Source organism: Apteryx mantelli, chromosome 38 (genome assembly GCF_036417845.1).
Source record: "Apteryx mantelli isolate bAptMan1 chromosome 38, bAptMan1.hap1, whole genome shotgun sequence".
In the NCBI taxonomy this organism is placed as follows: domain Eukaryota; kingdom Metazoa; phylum Chordata; class Aves; order Apterygiformes; family Apterygidae; genus Apteryx; species Apteryx mantelli.
This window is the reverse complement of record NC_090015.1, coordinates 462,731-481,175: the sequence shown is the minus strand read 5'-3', so window position 1 is coordinate 481,175 and position 18,445 is coordinate 462,731. Positions and strand designations below refer to the sequence as shown.

The 18,445-nt window shown below is 66.4% G+C and overlaps 3 protein-coding genes across 7 annotated transcripts; 2 read left to right on the top strand and 1 right to left on the bottom strand.

The window, feature by feature from the left end:
* The first annotated feature begins 63 nt into the window (after nt 1–63).
* SPNS1 (SPNS lysolipid transporter 1, lysophospholipid) lies at nt 64–5,197 on the top strand. The gene is made up of 13 exons (XM_067314918.1): nt 64–108; nt 687–915; nt 998–1,063; nt 1,284–1,420; nt 1,594–1,745; nt 2,035–2,101; nt 2,516–2,658; nt 2,892–3,047; nt 3,433–3,622; nt 3,698–3,763; nt 4,144–4,242; nt 4,384–4,555; nt 5,002–5,197. Exons 2-13 carry the CDS (start codon nt 702–704, stop codon nt 5,094–5,096), a joined length of 1,557 nt encoding a protein of 518 aa, XP_067171019.1. The 5' UTR covers nt 64–108; nt 687–701; the 3' UTR covers nt 5,097–5,197.
* Nucleotides 5,198–5,437: 240 nt separating this feature from the next.
* Nucleotides 5,438–9,797, top strand: LOC106489888 (linker for activation of T-cells family member 1-like). Of its 2 annotated transcripts, none has more exons than XM_067314940.1 (11): nt 5,438–6,908; nt 6,993–7,026; nt 7,123–7,175; nt 7,941–8,004; nt 8,088–8,149; nt 8,529–8,666; nt 8,758–8,831; nt 8,944–8,994; nt 9,085–9,144; nt 9,269–9,325; nt 9,461–9,797. In XM_067314940.1, exons 1-11 carry the CDS (start codon nt 6,656–6,658, stop codon nt 9,485–9,487), a joined length of 873 nt encoding a protein of 290 aa, XP_067171041.1. In that variant the 5' UTR covers nt 5,438–6,655; the 3' UTR covers nt 9,488–9,797. The 2 variants fall into 2 exon arrangements, with proteins under 2 accessions (XP_067171041.1, XP_067171042.1); XM_067314941.1 differs by having other exon boundaries at nt 8,525–8,666.
* A 1,053-nt stretch (nt 9,798–10,850) lies between these two features.
* Nucleotides 10,851–17,793, bottom strand: LOC106489882 (sulfotransferase 1B1). Of its 4 annotated transcripts, none has more exons than XM_067314935.1 (11): nt 17,700–17,793; nt 16,146–16,247; nt 15,815–15,985; nt 15,025–15,126; nt 12,782–12,985; nt 12,573–12,701; nt 12,026–12,123; nt 11,810–11,936; nt 11,598–11,692; nt 11,333–11,513; nt 10,851–11,093 (listed from the first exon to the last, which is right to left on the bottom strand). In XM_067314935.1, the coding sequence occupies exons 5-11, from the start codon at nt 12,960–12,962 to the stop codon at nt 10,981–10,983; spliced, it is 924 nt and encodes a 307-aa protein (XP_067171036.1). In that variant the 5' UTR covers nt 12,963–12,985; nt 15,025–15,126; nt 15,815–15,985; nt 16,146–16,247; nt 17,700–17,793; the 3' UTR covers nt 10,851–10,980. The 4 variants fall into 4 exon arrangements, with proteins under 4 accessions (XP_067171036.1, XP_067171037.1, XP_067171038.1 ...); XM_067314936.1 differs by having other exon boundaries at nt 16,146–16,177; XM_067314937.1 differs by lacking the exons at nt 16,146–16,247; nt 17,700–17,793 and having other exon boundaries at nt 15,815–16,090.
* Nucleotides 17,794–18,445: the final 652 nt, after the last annotated feature.

The following is an 18,445-nucleotide window of genomic DNA, read 5'->3' as shown; positions in this document are numbered from 1 at the left end:
CCCGCCCCCTCTCCCCTGCGAACCTGGGCCGGAAGGGGCGGGGCCGGCGGTCACGTGCGCGGCGGTCACGTGCGCGGCGCCGCGGCAGCGACTCGCCCGGGGCGGCGGGTAACGGGGAGACACGGGCGGGGTCGTCACGTGACAGGGGTCACGGGGTGGGGAGCACGTGACGGGGGTGCCGGGGGTCACGGGGAGGGGGGGTCGCGGGGGCTCCGGGGCCGTGGGGCAGAGTGTGGGGGCCGGGGAGAGGGCTGTGAGGCAGGGGATGGGGGTCGTTGGGGGGCTGTGGGGCAGGGGCAACGGGGCAGGGCATGGGACCTACCACGGACTGTGGGGCAGGGGATGGGGGTCGTTGGGGGGCTGTGGGGCAGGGGCAACGGGGCAGGGCATGGGACCTACCACAGACTGTGGGGCAGGGGATGGGGGTCGTTGGGGGGCTGTGGGGCAGGGGCAACGGGGCAGGGCATGGGACCTACCACGGACTGTGGGGCAGGGGATGGGGGTCTGGAGGGCTCCAGGGCAGGATCTGTGGGGCAGGGATCCCTAAGGGGGGTCTGTGGGATGGAGGCAGCAGGGTGGAAGCGAGGGGTGCCCTGGCATGGTGGGGGACTGTGGGGCGGGAAGGCAGCAGGGCGCTGTGGGTCAGCACGCCGCGGGTGCCGTGGGTCACAGCGCCCTCCCTGCAGGCGCGAGGCAGCCCCATGGCGACGGGCCGTGCCCCCCAGGCGGCCGCGGGGCCGGTGCTGCGCCGGGCCGATGACACTGGGGGGGATGGGGAGGGGCTGGGGGAGGGGGCTGTGGGGCTCGCACCCCCCACGCCGCCCCCCGGCATCTCCCCATCCCGGGCCCGCCTCACCGTGGCCGTGCTCTGCTACATCAACCTGCTCAACTACATGGACCGCTTCACCGTGGCCGGTACGTGGGGCCGCTGTGGGGTGGCTGTAGGGTGGCCGTGGGGCGCTTGTCCCCCCCTCAGCCCTTCCCCTCCCCTCCCCAGGTGTCCTGCCTGATATCGAGGCCTTCTTCAGCATTGGGGACAGCAGCTCGGGGCTCCTGCAGACGGGTACGTGGGGCACGGTGGGGGGGTCCTGGCCCCACACATGGGGGGCTCAGCCCCATGCCTGCCCGTCCAGCTCCACGTGGCCTCAGGGCTGGACACGGGAGGGAGGTGGCGGGGGCAGCTGTGTGGCTCGCAGCTCTCTGCCGTGGGCCCAGAGTGGGGGTGGGGGGATTGCAGCCCCCCCCCCGCCATGGGTCAGGCTGACCCACTCCCCCCCCCACAGTGTTCATCAGCAGCTACATGGTGCTGGCGCCCGTCTTCGGGTACCTGGGGGACCGGCACAGCCGCAAGCGCCTGCTCTGCCTCGGCATCGCCCTCTGGTCCGCCGTCACCCTGGCCAGCAGCTTCGTCCCCCGCGAGGTTTGGGGCGCTGTGGGGCCGCGGGGCGACTGGGGGGCTGCTGGTGCAGGGCTTTGTTCCCGCAGGGTGCAGGGCTGGGGTGTCCACAGGGCGGCGTCGCTGGGCCCCCTGCGGGTGCCGGCGGAACCTGTGCCGCAGCTGGGGGCCCATAGATGCCGTCCCGCTCCCCACAGCGTTTCTGGGCGCTGCTGGTGGCGCGGGCCCTGGTGGGGGTGGGCGAAGCCAGCTACTCCACTGTGGCCCCCACCCTCATCGCCGACCTCTTCGCCGGCGCTGATCGGAGTCGCATGCTGGGCTGCTTCTACCTTGCTGTGCCCCTCGGCAGGTATGGGGGACGTGGGGGCCTGGGGGGACACGGGCTGTGCTCCTTGGTGGGGATGGGGGGGGGACGTGGGGGGACACTGGCTGCTTCTACCTTGCCGTGCCCCTCGGCAGGTACGGGGGATGTGGGGACGGAGGGGGACGTGGGGATGGAGGGAAACATGGGGGGACACAGGCTGTGCCCCTTGGTGGGGACGGGGGGGACATGGGCTGTTTCCCCCCTGCCCTGCCCCTTGGCCGGGCCGGGGGGGGGCCCTGGGTCCGGCTCAGGTGCCCCCACCGCCCCCCTGCAGCGGCCTGGGCTACATCGCGGGTGCCAAGGTGAAGGAGGCCGCAGCCGACTGGCACTGGGCACTGCGGGTGAGTGGGGGCCCGGCCCCTGGGCAGCCCCAGCCCCTTCCTTGTCCCCATCCCCATCCCCAGTAGTGGCTGCAGTGCGGCTCCGTCCCTGTCCCTGTTGGTGGTCCTGGCCCCCGTCCTCGCTGGCCACCCCAAGCTGTCCCCATCCCCACTAGTGACCCTAGGCCATCCTGGTCCCCATCCCGGCCACTGTCGATGACCCTGGGTCATCCCTGTTCCTGTCGGTGACCGCAGACCATCCTGGACTCTATGCCGGATCCCATCCCTGACCCCCTTGGTGACCCTGAGTTGTCCTGGTGTCCATTGGTGACCCCAGCTGCCCCTGTCCCTCTCCCAGGCCCCATCAGTGGCATCAGGCTCCTCGGTCCCCCTCCCTGCTGGTGACCGCAGCCATCCCGCTCCCCGTTCCTGCAGGTGACGCCGGGGCTGGGCGTGGTGGCTGTGGTGCTGCTCTTCGTGGTGGTGAAGGAGCCGCCACGGGGGGCTGTGGAGAGGCCCCTGGATGCCCCCCTGCACTACACGTCGTGGGCCACCGACCTGCGGGCCCTGGCCACCAAGTGAGGACGTGGAGGGGATGGGGGGATCGGGGACACGGGGGATGGAGGAGTGGACGGGGGATGCGGGACCAGGCGTGGGGAGGGATGGAGAGATGGGGGAACATGTGGGGGGGTGCAGAGGACGCAGGTAAGATGGGGCAGGGGGAGCCACGATGCTGCGCCCCACGTGATGCCTGTGCCCTGCGGGATGCCACGTCCCCCGTGGCCCCGAGATGACGCTGTACCCCCCCCAGCCGCAGCTTCGTGCTGTCCACTCTGGGCTTCACGGCGGTGGCCTTCGTGACAGGGGCGCTGGCGCTGTGGGCACCCGCCTTCCTCTACCGCTCGCGCCTGGCCAGCGGCGCCCGGGAGCCCTGCGCCGAGCCGCGGGGCTGTCACGCTGACGAGAGGTGGGACGCGGACGGGATGGGGACGAGGGGACGGGGATGCGGGGAGGGATGGAGGTAGGGACCGGATGGGGAGAAGTGGATGGAGGGATGGGGTGGGGACAAGGGGACGGGGATGGGGACAAGAGGACAGGATGGGGGGAGGGATGGGGATGCCAGCAGTCAAGGATGGGAACGGGGGCATTGGGGGAGGATGGGGACAGGGACGTGCTGGGGAGATGTCCCGAGGAAGAGGGACAGAAATGAAGGGGATGTGCCAGGGTGGGCACAAGGAGGGGGAGGGGGACATCCCCAGAGGGAGGGACGGGGTTGGGGGACAAGAGGGACGGGGCTGTCCCTGCCCCGCTGTCTTCCTGCCCCAACCCTTCCCCTGTCCCCATCCCTGCAGCCTGATTTTCGGGGCGCTGACATGTGTGACGGGGGTGCTGGGCGTGGGGGCTGGCGTGGAGCTGTCGCGGCGCCTGCGCCCCGTCACCCCCCGCGCCGACCCCCTGCTCTGCGCCGCGGGGCTGCTGGGCTCGGCCCCGTTCCTCTTCCTCGCCGTGGTCTGCGCCCGCGCCACCGTCCTCCTCACCTACGTGAGTGCGGGGGGAGGCCGGGGAGCTGGGGGCCTCGCCGTGCCCTGCCTGACTTCTCCCGACCTCCTCGCGCAGATCTTCATCTTTGTCGGGGAAACGCTGCTGTCCCTCAACTGGGCCATCGTGGCCGACATCCTGTTGGTGAGTGCGGGGGCACGGGACGGCATCACTGATGGCGACAGGGCTGTGCTGGGCCCAGCGGGCGTCCCCGGGGCCACGTGTCCCCTCCGTGGCAGTGGCATGTTGTCCCCTCCCTCCTAGGGATGTGTATCTACCCCATGTCCCCCCGATACACGGTGGTGCCATGCCCCCCCTCAACCAGTGACACGTGTCCTCCCACATCCTTGCAGTATGTGGCAGTGCCATGTCCTCTCCCCAATGGGGACGCTTGTTCTCCTGTGTCCTCCCGGGATGGGGCAGCGCTGTCCCCCCGCAGTGGTGATCCATCCTCCCCGCACCCCCCAGTACGTGGTGACGCGTTCCCCCCCCAGTGGTGACGCGTGTCCCCCACTGCCCCCCAGTACGTTGTGGTGCCGACGCGGCGGTCGACAGCCGAGGCCCTGCAGATCGTCGTCTCTCACCTGCTAGGCGATGCGGGGAGCCCCTACCTCATCGGGGTGGTGAGCACCGGCACCGGGACGGGCGCGGGGAGGGCTGGGACGCAGTGCTGGGGGGCACTGGGAGTGCTGGGACATGGTGCTGGGGGGCAATGGGGACACTGGGAGCCCCGCAGGCACTGAGGTGGCCCTCGATCCCCCCAGATCAGTGACAGGCTCCGCCGTGGGGCCCCCGACTCTTTCCTGGCGGCAGCCCGGTCCCTGGAGCACGCGCTGCTGCTCTGCGCCTTTGCCGGCGCCCTGGGGGGCGGCTTCTTCCTCGCCACCGCGCTCTTCCTCGAGGGCGACCGTCGCCGTGCACAGCTTGACGCACAGCGTAAGTGGGGCCCTTCCCTCCTGCCAGCTCGGTGTCCCCTCCTGTCCCTTAGCTGCGCTCGTGGCTCAGCGCGGGGTGTCAGCGGTGTCCCTGTCCCCTCTGTGCTCCCCTAGCTCGACACACGGTGCCAACGGGGTCCCTCTCCCTTCTCTGTCCCCCTGTGTCCCCTCCTGCCCCCCAGCTCTAGCCATGGTGTGAGCGGAGTCCCTGTCCCCTGTCCCGCATGCAGCTCTGCGCACCGTATCAGCGGGGTCCTCCACGTCCCCTCGCCTGGCTCCAGCACAGTTCAGCATACAGCGCCCGTGGGTCCCCGTCGCCCATGTCCCCTCCCAGTCACCCCATGGCTCTGAGCTCTCTGTGTCCTCGCGTCCCCTCCCTGCTGCCCCTGACACCGTGTTCCCTTGGATCGCTGTGTCCCCCTGACGCTGCGTCCTCTCTGTCCCCAGGGATGCTCCCTGCTGAGGACGGGGACGATGGGGAGATCGTGGTGCCGCAGCGCGGCCGCCCCACCAAGGTGCCCGTGTCCAGCGTCCTCATCTGAGCCGTGGCCCCTGCCTCGAGAACGTCCCCACAGTGGGGACAGCTCAGGGACACTAGGGGGACGGGACTGGTTTGTACTCCATTAAACCCTTTTTACGTCTCTCCTGGCTCCACGTGGTCCTGGGGAGCGGCAGGGGGCTCCTGCAGGCCCTGAGCGCAGGCGTGCGGATGCCTTGCGCCGCCGGGGTGCCAGTTGGCCCCCCCCCGCAACGCGTCCCTCGCGCGAGCGTGCGAGGCCGTCACGTGGGCGCGTGCCTCCCTGGGCCCGGCCTCGCAGGAGAGCTTGCCTGGCCTCGCACAGCCGTGCCCACCCCCCCCGCGCCTCCCCCCGACTTCCTGCCCCACGGGCGGGCTGCCCGCAGCTTCCTGGAGGGGGTGGGGGCCCCGCGCGTGCGAGGACCGACCGGGGCTGCCAGGCAGTGCGAGGAGGAGGCAGAGCCGGACGTCGCCAGGGCCCAGGTAGGCGCGGGGGCGGGGGGGGCCGCGGACCTCGTGCCCTGGCCTGGCGTGGACATGCGGACGCCTCTGGCGAAGCCCTGCCCGGGGCGCCCGGACGCCTTGGGTTCCCCAGCGGAGCGCGAGGCGCCTGGCCGCCTGGTTTCCCCGGCTCAGTGTGATGGAGCTGAGAGCCACAGGGCACCAGCCCCCTCGAGTCCCCAGCTCGCGATGGGGCGCCCGATGCCCGAGTTTCTGAGCACCAGGCGATGGGGCGCCTGGACGTCGGGTTTCCCTAGCATGTAGCGATGGAGCAGGGGGACTTCTCAGGGTCCTGGGTTCCTGAGCAAGGGAGCGCCCGGATGCCTGGGTTCCCTGCGTCGCCTCTGGCTCCTTCGCCACCCTGGAGCAGGGCCCGTTGTCCCTGCTCCCCCTGGCTCTCCTGGGTGGCGGTGGGGGGGACAAGCTGCTCCTGTCCCGTGGCATGGCCCTGCTTTGCGCTGGATCGATACCATCTCCGCTCTTCCTGTTGAGCTGCTTTGGGCCCTGGGCGATTGCTGTGGCCCGTCTCCTCCCTGCGTCCGTTGGGACGGGGTGCCCAGATGTCTGGGTTCCCTCCTGGAAGCTGATACAGCAGAGGCAGGGGGCTGAGATGCCTGGCTTTGCTGCTGGAGCGCGGGGGGCTGGAGCACCCAGATGCCTGGCTTCCCTGTCACAGGGTGCCGGAGTACCGGGATGCCCAAGTTCATTAACATGGGGCCGGAGCACCACATGCCTGGTTTCCCTAAGGGCGCTGGAGCAGCCCGATGCTTGTGTCCCCTAATGCGGGATGCTGGCGCTTCCCAACACCACGTTCCTTAACGCAGCGGGGAAGCAGCACTGGGATGTCCAGGTTTCTGAGCGCTGGAGACCCCTGGCGCCGAGGTCTCTGCCCTGCTCTCGGGGCTGGATCCTGCGTGGGTGCTGACGGCTCTGCAGCTGTGCCGGGCTCGGCGCTGGGGCCGGGGGTGGAAACCGCAGCAGCAGCGGGAGCTGCGCTGCACCCGCCTCCGGCACCTGCAGAGCCGCCGGCTCTGCGGTGCTGAGTCACCGGGTGGGTGCCAGGGACCCGGGGAGCCCTGCCCCATGCCCCCGCTGCCCCTCCGGGCAGCTGAAACGCCCTGCTCCAACCCACAAGCTCCATCGCATCTCTCGGGGGACCTAAGTGTCTCTGCCCTAACCCACAATACCCCAGGGGACCGGGCCTCCGGGCTGCCCCGACGTGTCCCCACAGGCCTCATGGACGCGCTGTGGCCCTACGGGGTGCTCTGGGGCCTCCTCCTGCTTGTCCCGACCGTGCTGCTGGCTGCCCTCTGCGCCCGCTGCCGCGACCCCCATGGTGAGTGGGGCAGGCCCCATGCTGGGGTGGTGGTGGGGGGTGCTTGGGGACCCCCCCCATCTCACTCCGCTCTTTTCCCCCCAGGCCATGGTGCCCAGATTGACAACTATGAGTACAAGTGAGTGTCAGGGCATAGGAGGGGATTTGGGGTGGAACAGGGGCCCCAGGAGCTGGGGTCCCCGGGGGGGGCTCTAACCATGTGTGTTCTCCCCAGGCCCCCACCCTGTGAGCCCCACAACAGCTTCATGCTGCTGACACGGCCCAGGTGTGAGTATCTGCCCCTTTCTGGGCCTGTCCCCTCTGCCACAGCGTCCCCATCCCTGTGTGTCCCCGGTGCCATGTCCCTGCGTGTCAGCCTTCCTCACCCCACAGTGTCCCCATCCCCATGCGTCCCCAGTGCCACGTTCCTGTGCATCAGCCTTCCTTACCCCACGGTGTCCCCATCCCCGTGCGTCCCCAGTGCCATGTCCCTGTGCGTCAGCCTTCTTCACCCCACAGTGTCCCCATCCCCATGCGTCCCCAGTGCCACGTTCCTGTGCATCAGCCTTCCTTACCCCATGGTGTCCCCATCCCCATGCGTCCCCAGTGCCACATCCCTCTGCATCAGCCTTCCTCACCCCACAGCGTCCCCATCCCCAGTGCCACGTCCCTGTGCATCAGCCTTCCTCACCCCACAGTGTCCCCATCCCTGTCCCTCACCCCACAGCAGCCCCATCCTTGTGCATCCCTATCCATCCCCATCCATCATCCTGCAGCATCCCTGTCCATAACCCTGTGATCTCTCTCTGTCCCCGAGGCATCCTTGTCCCGGACTCCATGGCATCCCTGGTCCTCACCCCGCAGTGTCCCTGTCTCCACATCTCACCCCACAGCATCCTTGTCCCACAGCCCTACAGCAAGCCTATTCCTGTGCATCCCCATCCATCACCCTTCAACATCCCCATCCCCACAGTGGCTCTGTCCCTCACCTTGCAGTGTCCCCAACCCTGTGGCATCCCCATCCCTCACCCCATGACACCTCTGTCCCCCTAGGCCCCTCTCGCACCCCGATCAAGCAGCAGCCGGTGACCTCAGCAGAGCTGTTCCTGTCCATCCCGTGAGTGACTGGGACAGGGGTGACATGTCCCTATGTGGGACAGGGGGATGCGGACATGAAGTCTGACCCCTCTCTCCCCCCAGGCGGTCCCCGCAAGCCCCTCAGAGCCGCAAGGTCTCCTTCACCCACCCGGAACCGGACAACGGCAAGTGCAGGGTCCTGGGGGGGTGTGGGGACACGGTGACATCCTTGCCCTAGGGTTCCCAGCAGTGACATGGAGTTCCTGGGGGAGGACATGGGTGACATCCCTGCCAGTGTCACAGTGGGACACAGGGCACCTGGGATGGTTTTGAGGATGCAGTGAGGTCCCTGTCCCAGTGTCACTGTGGGACATAGGGTCCGGGGGGGGGGACGTGGTGAAGTCCCTGTCCCGGTGTCACTGAGGGACACTGGGGGGTGGGGGTGGTTGGGGACAGGGTGAGGTCCCCGTGCCAGTGTCACCACAGGCTGTGGGGTCACCCCGTGGGGACAGAGCGTGTGCCCCGTGGCTGGCAGTGCTGATGTCCCTGTGTGTTCCCAGACAGCGTGCCCAGCTACGAGAACGAGGGTGAGGCGGGCGGCCATCCCCGGGGTGCCTGGCCGCGGGCCCCGTCCCCTGCCCCCCCGGCGGCCCCCGAGAGTGAGGACGACTACAACAACGAGCTCTACGCCACCGGCTACGTGTGGGTGCCACCGCTGTGGGGGCCGGGGGGGCGGGGGCTGTCCCCGACATCCCCCCCGTCCCCGGTGTCACCCTGTGCCTTCCCCTCGCAGCGAGGTGCTCCCGGATGGCACGGCCCAGCCCAACCCGCCCCAGCAACCCCAGGCCAGGGACAGCAGCTCCTCCGGTGAGCCCCGGCACCCCGTCCCTGTCCCCATCCCAGCCCCCGCTGCCCTCAGCTCGGTCACCATCCCGGGTCCCCTCTGCCTTGTCCCCCCCCGACCCCCTCTCTCCGGCAGCGGCGCCCGGCGAGTACGAGAACGTCCCCGACGCCCACCGCCAGTCCCTGGGTGAGTCGCGTGCCGTGGGGCAGGGCTGTGGTGCTGGGCCCCCCAACCCCATCCCCATCTCACCTCTCACCCCCGCTCTGCTCCCTACAGCTGACAGCCTGGAGTACGTCAACGTCCCTGAGGCTGGGGCCAGCCCCACGCCCCGCTACAGTGAGTGTTTTGGGGCCACTTTGGCCTGCCCCACACAGGCTGAGACCCCCCCCCCATAGCCATGGGGCACCCCATACAAGCCGTGCTCCCCCCTCACTGCGGGGCACCCCCGTGTCCCCCACAGCCAGCGAGAGCGAGGAGGATGCCCCAGACTACGAGAACCTGCAACACTGAGCACCAGGTGACCCCTGGCCGGCCCGCGTGCGGCATGCCAACCCCGTGCACCCCACATCCAGCCCCCCCCCCCCGCCCCGACCTGGGCCCTCGTGCCCCGAACCAGCCCCTCGGGCCCGGGTGACCCTGGTCTCTCTCGCAGGCGCTGCTGGCTGTCGCCCCGCGTTAGCGCCAGGACCGGTGGCTGGAGTCCCTCGGAACTGGCCGGGACACCCCTGTCCCTGTTAATTTATTGCATCCCCCCCCCCCCCCGTCTGTGCACCTTCTTCTGACACATCCTGAGAAGCAGCCCCCACTGGCCCCCAGCCCTGACCTGGGGGCCTGGGGGCCCCCGTGCCCCGACCCGGGGCCCCTGTCCCCCCCGTAACGCTGAATAAAGCCATGGGAGCTGCACCGAGCTGTGCCTGGGCATCTCTGCGCCATGGGGCGGGTGGTAGGGGCGGGCTTTGGGGCTGGGCCCCCATTGCCGTCGTTGCGCCGTGGGGCAGAGGTGCGAGAGGAAGCGGGAGGCGGGCAGGAAGTCGGGGGGGGGGGGGGCAGTGCGGCGAGCCCCATGGCAGGCAGGCGGACAGGCACGCGACGAGCCCCACGGCAAGCCTGTGGCTGTGGGGGTGGGTGGGGGGACTGCCTGCCACTCTGTGGGCTGTGCCGGCTCTGGGGGGCAGCGCAGGGCCCCCCCAGCCCCCCCCCAGCGCCAAGTGCCCCGTAGATATCTTGGAGGCAGTGAGATGTGGGAGCAGGAGGCGAGCAAGGAGCTGGAGGGGGGGGGGGGGTGTCGAATGTGGGGCTGCAGGAGGGCAGGTAGAACAGAGACTCGGGGATTGAGGTGTGGGGCCAAGGGGCGGCCATGGGGATCAGAGGGCAAGGCAGGGACTTGGCAGTCATGAAGTTATCCCCTCCTCCCCCCCGGCAGGGCGATATCTGCCCCCCACGGACACCTTGGACCCACGTCAGGGTGAGTAGAGGGGACGGGGCAGGGATGGCATGGGGATGCCCTGCCACCAACCCCATCTCTGTCCCCCACAGCCTCGCTAGGCTGTTTGCAGGCTGAGCACAAGTACATCAACATGTCCCAGGTGGACGCTGCTCCGGGGGGCTGCCTTGCCATGGGGCAGGGAGGGCCGGAGCTGCCTCACCTGCAGGCAGCCCCCTTCCCTGTCAGTGAACCCCAATGAATGCAGAGGGGTGGTTGCCCCCCCCGTTGGCTCCTTCATGTCTTGCGTGCCTGACCGCGGGGGCGTGTGGGGCAGACGGGTGCCGTGGGGCCAAGGGACACCGGGCCCAACAGATAAGGCCCGCTGCAGGGTAATGAGTAACCAGGCCACATTCGGGGCTGTAAAACGCCTGCAGATGTAGGAGCCCTTCTCTGTGGCGCATTGTGGGGCGCCCCGAACCTTTGCGGCACAGGCTGTGTCCTTCCACCGCAGGGGGCAAGGGCTCTGCCCCACGGCATGGCGCAGGCTTCATGACCTCTTTATTGCCCTGGGGTGGGTTGGGGGGGGGGGGGGGGCTCTGCCCCACAGTGCAGTGCAGGCTGTTTGACCTTCTTTATTGCCCTGGTGCAGGTTGGGGGGGGGGGGTGGCCCTGCCCACATGCCCCCCTCCCCCAGCATGGGGGGGATGGCGTCCTGCCCCACGGCAGACCCGGCCGCTGCCCTGGCTCTAGAGGCGGGTACGGAAGTGGGGCTCAGCATCACCCATGCGGTGCCGGTAGTGGGTGTCGAAGGCCTCGCTCTGGGCCACCGTGAAGTGGTTCCTCCAGTCGCCGACCTCCCCTGGGGGCACGGGAAGGGGGGGGGGGGTCAGGGGGTCCCCAGCAGCCCCACGATGCAGTCTGAACCACCCCAGGCATCCTGGACCGCCCCACAGTGCTCCCTGAACCATTCCACAGTGCCCCAACCTGCCCCACAGTGCTTACCTCTGCCCATGATGGGGATGCAGGAGGGTCGGGGTCCCCAAACTGCCCCAGGGTGCTCCTGCTCTGCCTGATGGCACCCCGCCCCATGGCACTCACCTCTGCGCATGAAGGGGCTGATGCTCTGGTCAAGGATGGCAGTGGGGATGGAGCTGTAGTTGGCCATGGGGTTGTCCCGCATGACCTCGAAGGAGCTGTGATGCACCACGACTGCCATCTGCTCTGCCGTCAGGGGCTGCTCCAGGAAGGCGGCCACACGGGTGATCTCCCGCTCCAGGTCCTGCGGAGGAGAGGGGTGAGACGTGCCCCACAGCAGTGACGCATGGTGGTGGCACCCCCCCCCCCCCCCCCCGCCCCCGCTTACCTCTTTCATGTCCTCATAGAAGACGTAGAGGATGCGATGGTTGTGCCGCTCCTCCCAGTACCGGCGGACATGGTCGTACCAGGAGCCCCAGGCCACTGTGGGGAAGGCAGGCAGCAGCACTGTGAGAGCCACCCCTTGCTGTGGGGCCTGGGGACCCCGGGATGCTCTCCTGGGGCCCTATCCCTCCCTCCCTCCTGCCCCACAGCACTGACATTTCTCATCCATGAATTTCTGCAGGTACTCAGGCCAGGGCCCAGGCTCTGGCTGCGTCTGGTTCATCCGGTCAAAGAAGTAGTAGGAGACCACGTTGTCTTTGGCGTTGCGGGCCACATAAATCACCTGGGAAGGGAGGTGAGGCATGAGGGCCTGGAGCCATGGGAGAGATGAGGGCTGGGGGCCACGGGGGGGGGGGGGCTGGGGGGTCTCACCTTGCAGCCCTGCTCCCAGAAGGTCTTGGGCACCAGCTGGAAGGGGAGGTGGGTCTTGATGACACGGGGGGATGGGGCATTTAGGAGCTGGGTGACCCCTGCAAGAGACGAGAGGGGTGGCTCGGGGACGTCAAGGGGACCCTCAGGCTGGGAAACAGCAGGGACCGAGTAGGGACCCCAGAGTGAGGTACCGAGCGTGCGCAAAGCAGGGACCCGAGCAGGGACAGCAAGGGTCACCAGGGTTGGGGAATGAAGTGGGGACACCAGGGTGGAAGACAGAGCACAGACAGAGTGGGGGCCCTGAGTTGGGGGGATGGTGAGGCTCCCCCAGGGCAGGAGATGGAATGGGGACCCTGGGTGGGGAACAGAAGGGGAGAGTGGGCACAAAGCAGGGACCCGGCACAGGAGGACAGCAAGGATCCCCAGTGGCGAGGGACAGAGCAGGGACCCCAGGGCGGGACATGGGTAAGGGGAGCCTGGGGTAGGGATGGCACGGGGACCCCGGGCAGGGAACAGGGAGGGAGGGAGGCGGAGGGCGCAGGCTTACCCGAGGGCACGGGGGGCGGGGAGCAGATCTCAAGGAAGGGGATGCGGATGTGGGTGGGCGCCCGATGGGCTTTTGCCGTGTCCCCCCTAGCCAGGATCAGGTCAACGATCTCCTGCATCCAGGTGGTGCCTGCAGGAGGAGAGCATCAGCGTCAGCAGCTGTCCCGGGGGTGCCATCATCCGCCTCCCCGGCCTGGTCCCTGCTCTCACCTGCCTTGGGGTAGGTGGCGATGAGAAGGTCGTCAGGGCGCGCCTGGAAGCTTTCGATGAGCCCCCACTGCTGGGCAATGGGCTCCATGAGCGGGATGCCTCGCACGTCCTGCAGGGGGAAGCGGCGGAAGACGTGCAGCGACTCTGCCAGACTCTCTGTGTATGGGATTGGGTCGGCCATGGCTGGGAGCGAGGCGGCAGGCGCTGCAGAGGAGGGAGAGGCTCAGTGCCAGCCCCGGATGAATGGCCCAGGGTGTTCCCAACCGGATCTTATGCAAGAAGGGGAGGTGAGAGCCTGGGCAAAGGCTGCTGCGGAGAACGCCTGCTGAGCGCTAGGGCCGGGGCACCGCAGGGACAGCACGGGACTGGGGCAAGCCCAGTCTAGCAGGGAGAGAGGCACCTGCACGCGGTGTGGGCGCTGTGGTCAGGATGCCAGGCTCTGCCTTCCTGGGAGCTGCGTCCCTATCCCTTCCCCATGCACAGTTTACCTCTCCTCCTCCTCCGTCTTGCAGTTACCTGACACTGTCCCCTTCCCCATGCCCTTGCTGCCCCCAAATCCTCATACTCCAGGCCCCCACCTTAATACCCCCTATAGGGCTGTCACACTGCATCTCTCTCCCCCCCCCCCCCCCCATTCCCATAGCCTCCCCCAGCCCCAGGCCCTGCCTCCTGGCAATTGGCCAGGGTGTGTGTGGGGGGGGGGGGGGGGCGGGTGGGGGGGTGCATCTATGCAATTGTGGGGGGGGCTTGCACTCGTGTGTGTGTGGGGGGGTATGTGTGCATTCAGTCATGCAAAGGCACGTGTGCATGTGTATGCGTGCGTTTGGCTGAGGGGCGTGCACACGCATGGCCTGGCACAATAAACATCTCTGGCCTCGGCTTGTCTCCCCTCGTTTCAAGCTGTTTCCCCTGCCCTGGGTTGCGGCGGGGGGGGGGGGGGGGCGCAGAGGGGAGCGCGCGCTGCTGGGATCCGGCACCAGCGCGGCCGCTGCTCTGCGGCTCCCGGCGGCCTCCCCCGCCGCCCGGCGGGCAGAGGCGCCCGCCGCCATGGCGCCCCCGCGCGGCGGCCGTTGGGAAGGGCGGGAAAGGGGCGGGGCGGGGCGGGGCGCGCGGCGGCCGTTGGTCGTTTTATACCGCATTCGCGGACTGCTGCTTTCTGAGGGGTCTGGGGGTGACTGAGAGCTGCTTCCCAGGGGTCTTTTGTGCCTGTGTTTTATTCGTGCAGGGCTCTGTGGCTTTGCTAAGCTGAGAAGCGCAGCTGGGCTTTGGGAGACAGAGGGCGGGAGCGGCGGCACGGGGCCGGCGGGCTGCCTCACTGCTGGGTGGGTGCAGGTGCTGAGGGTCACCTGGGCATCCGAGAGGTTTCAGCTTCCCTTTTCCTGCCTGCGGTGAGTGAGAGGGGGGTAGGCAAAGGCAGACTGCTCGTCTCCCCTTTCTGTGTGGGGTATGTGTGTTTCTATGCTGAGTAAGCCACTTCCAGCACTGCCACATCTCTCCACACTGCGCTTTCCCTGTGGAGTATCAGCTACTGAAGGCTGGAGTTTGCTGGGTGCCTGAATGAGCCGGCCTATCTGAAAAGGCTGCCGTGACATCCTGGTGATGAAATGGAGCTGGAAAAGGTGACGGTCGGTCATAACTGCGGGAGCAAATACAGGCCACGGACGAGGGGATCGTCCTGTGAGGGCTGTGCAGTTGCCTGGCCTCTCGTCCCAGTCTCTCTGCAGGCACTGAAGTGTAGTCCAGCAGTGGAAAGAGCCTCACAGCTGGGAGCTCTGGGGGGGATCTACAGCCAGCTGTGCAGGATGAGCTCGGACTGGCAACGCAGGCACAGCTACATCCTGGGGCTGCGTTGTGCGTGAGAGAGGCTGGGAAGCAGAAGGCGGCTGTTCCCGCACTGGGAATGGGGAGATGGTGTAGCAGTCTGGGTGCTGTTGGGTGGGGGGGAGCGGGAGGTTGTTTTTGGGGGACTGGAGGTGGTGCAGGCAATACATAGGTGATGGGCGTGCCTAGGAGTGGGAATGCAAGTGATGTGGCTAGGCTGCTTGGACTATGAATGTTCATAATGTGGATAATAGGCTAAAAATATACCTGTTTTACATCATAAAAAATATTTTCCAAGCTACAGCATTTTACCGTAGTTCTGGCCACTGTGAGGCATTTTCTGGTTATTCTTCAGGGTGCAATTTACGGGCCAGAGAAAAAGATTTCTGAGGTGTCATTAGTGACCGCAGAAGGAGCGTTACCGGTTGTCACAGATGTCTCTCTCTTAGCAGGTACCACTTTCCTTAAGGAAAGACTGGTTGGTGGTAATAGATGCCACTGGTTCTGGATGTTTGCCCGTGGAGCTGAGAGGACCAAAAATATGAAGTTAATTGTAATGGAGATGAATTCATGTGTGTGGTGTTTCAGGTAGATTCAGTGGAAGCGCAGCTTAGTGCAGTCCAGTGGCGTGATTCTTGCACATGCTCACGTTTGAATGGTGGCTAAAACCAAGCCTATAAACAGCAACTGTAACATGGTTCTGGTGCGTGTCTTCCTGCTCTGCTGCCCTTCTAAATGAAGGGGAAAATTCTTAAGCTGTGGGCAGAACCCCTTGGCTTCTCTGTATTGTTCTCATGCTCATGGGTGCTTTGGTGTTTCTTGCTTAAAGCTGAGGGTTTGAAGTTTTTTCACTTAAGGTTTATTGTTTAGTTTGTTGTTGAGGGTCTGTCACTCGGGGGTTATGGTGTATTACTTTATTTTGTGGGGCTCAGTCTTTATCGGTCAGAGGTTACAGTTTACTCACTTAGCGATCAGGGCGCAGGATTTAAAATCCAACCTCATCCATAAATTCTAAAGCCTCGGCAACCATTTGGGTTCCAAGACTCGCAGCTTGTCACTTAGGGTGCAGGGTTTACGGCTTACTGATAAACAAAAAGGGCTAAATCCTTGGATAATAAACTGGAAGCCCCGAAGCCTAAGCAGCAGGCTGCGAACCCTCCTTTGGGGTTTGTAACCTTCCCCTGTACCCAGCGTTCAGCTCTGCGCGCTGACCTGAGGTCTGGGTTTCATGCCGCGCAGGCCCATCGCACCGAGACTAGCAATGTGACGGGCGAGCTGAGCGCTGTGAAAGTGTCCTGCAGGGCTCTAGTCTGGGGTAGGGCAGAAGCGCAGACAGGTGAGATCAGGCGTTTTCCTCTCAACTCTCAGAGCTGGATCCTATCCCTGAAGGAAAAAGCAGAGGGGGTAGGCTGTCGGCTACTCAGACACCTGCCACCTCAAGGCCAGCAGCAGGAGCTGACCCTTCCCCGACGGATGGATGAACGCTGGTGCGGTCATGACTCTTCGGGTGTCACAGGGTAAGGGGAAGCATGCTGGCACTGACCTTCATGGCAGACTCACGCCCAGGTGTTGTTTCTGTGCAGCAAACAATAAACAGTTGCTTTATTCTTTGCACTCATGTCTGTGGTTCCTGCCATTGCTTTGCCTGAAGATGATGCCCAGGGGAGAAGGTTACACACTGTGTGTGGTGCTGGGAGCTGGTCCCCAAGTCCCTCGTACTTTGGGGTCCCTGCGGTTCCCAGGGGACCCAATGCTGTTCACAGGGCTGTGGGGAATTTCCCTTGCATTGCCTGGACCTTGGGGCGGTGTCAGTGGCGTTTCCCATCATCCTGGGGGCAGCCAGAGCTCCTCCGGGGCTGCGTGAGGTCCTCAGACTGCTCCCGGATTTGCTTTCAGCACTTTGCAATGTCCCTTGTGTGTCTGGGGATGGGGCCTGCGTGCCTGGAGCTGGGAGAGAGCTTCCGTGGGGATGGGGGGAGCCTGCAGGCACCGTCCCATCAGCCACATCGAGCCCTGTGATGTGCCTTACAGCCCCTCTGGTGTGCACCAAGGCCCTTCATTTGGATTTTGGTTTGCCCCAGAGCCCTGCATTTGCCCTCTGATGCCCTCAGGACTCCTCAATTCACATTCTGGGTTGCCCCCAAGCCCCCTGTGTGCCTTTCAGTGTGCCCCAGGGCCCTGTGTTTGCTTTGCAGCATGCCACAAAGTTCTCCGTTTAGCTTTCTCCCCCGTCCCAGAGTTTTCTGGGTGCTTCTTGGTGTGCCCCAGGGCCCTCCCTTTGCCTTTTGGTGCCCCCAGAGTCACTCTGTTTGCTCTATCATTGCCTTTTTTTACTTTTGTTGCACCCACAGCTCTGGATTTGTTCTCTTGTCCCCCCAATACTCCCTTTTCCTCTCTGTGCACCCCAGGGGTCTCCCTTCAGCTTTCAGCAAGCTGCTCTCAGGAGTGGGGGGGCCTCTGCTGCCCTGGCAGCCCCAGCTGCCCCTGATGGGGCTGATGGCCATTCCCCCTCCCTGGTTCCTGATGGTCTGCAGCTGCGAGGCCGGGGGGGCTGGGATGAGCCCCAGGTGGGGCTGATAGCAATGGCTGGGGCTGCAGTTGGGGGAAGCCTGCGCTGGGGCCGGTTCAGGACAATGGAGCAGCTGCTGAGCACCTCCGACCGGGACCGGCACGGCGGCTGCACCGCGGAGGAGGTGAGCGGGGCGAGGGTGTCCGCCCTCGGGGCTGCGGCTCCCCCACGTGCCGGGGGTCCCGGCGGACGGGAGCGTCCCGGGCAACGCGGCACAACCAGGGCGCACCGGGCCGGGAGAAACTGCACCGGGGCAGTGGGGGCCGGCCGAGGACGTGGTGGGGAAGAGCGATGCACCGGGGCCATGGAGAGTGGGGAGGGAAGGGGTGCGCCGAGGCTGTGGTGGTGCGGGGCGGGGGGGAGAGGAAGGGGGAGCGCCGGCGCCGTGGTGGGGTTTATTGCCCGGTCGGAGTAGCGCGGGGGGGTCCTGAGTCAGATCGGGAGCGTGTCGGGGAGGGGGAGGAGGGATCCCAAGGGAATCCTTGGGGAGGATCGCGGGGGGGGGGGGGGGGCAATGTCGGAGCTGACCCGGGGCCGGTCGCGGCGGTGTCGTGGGAGTCCGAGGCCGGCGTTGGGAATCGCGGGGCCGCGCTCCCGGCTTTGCGGCGGTATCCGGGTCCCGAGGGCGGGCGGAGGAGGGGAATAGGGGCGGGACGGAACGGAATCGCCAGAAGGTCAAACCTCACGGAGCGCTGCACCCCCCCCTTCGGTATGCCGGGAGCAGTAGTCTTCCGGCACTGGGCTTCCGGGCGGCCATGTTGCTTTGCGCGGCATGCCGGGAGCAGTAGTCTTCCGGCACTGAGCTTCCGGGCGGCCATGTTGCTTTGCGCGGCATGCCGGGAGTAGTAGTCTCCCGGCACTGGGCCTCCGGGTGGCCGTGTTAACCTGCACGGCATGCTGGGAGTTATAGTCTTTTGGCACTGGTTTTCCCGGTGGCCGTTTTACTCTGCAGGGCATGCCGGGAGGTGTAGTCTTCCCATCCTGGGATACTGGGAGACCATGTTGCACCTCTCGAGGTGGCAGGAGGTGCAGTTCTCTGTCAGCGGGGTTCCCAGCAGCCGTTCGCGTTGTGCTCTGTGGCAGGCCAGGAGCTGTAGTTCCAGGTGCCTGTGCCTTCTCCGCCCTGCATCAGTGGCCCGCTGTGTCTGGTCCTTACTGGACATGTGCGGCTCACGCGAGAGTCCCCATAGGTCATCGGGGACAGTGGAATTTCCCTGTTTTTCCCTCGTACAGGTCAGGAAGTGTTTTCCATCTCTGCTGTTGTTACCAAAAGG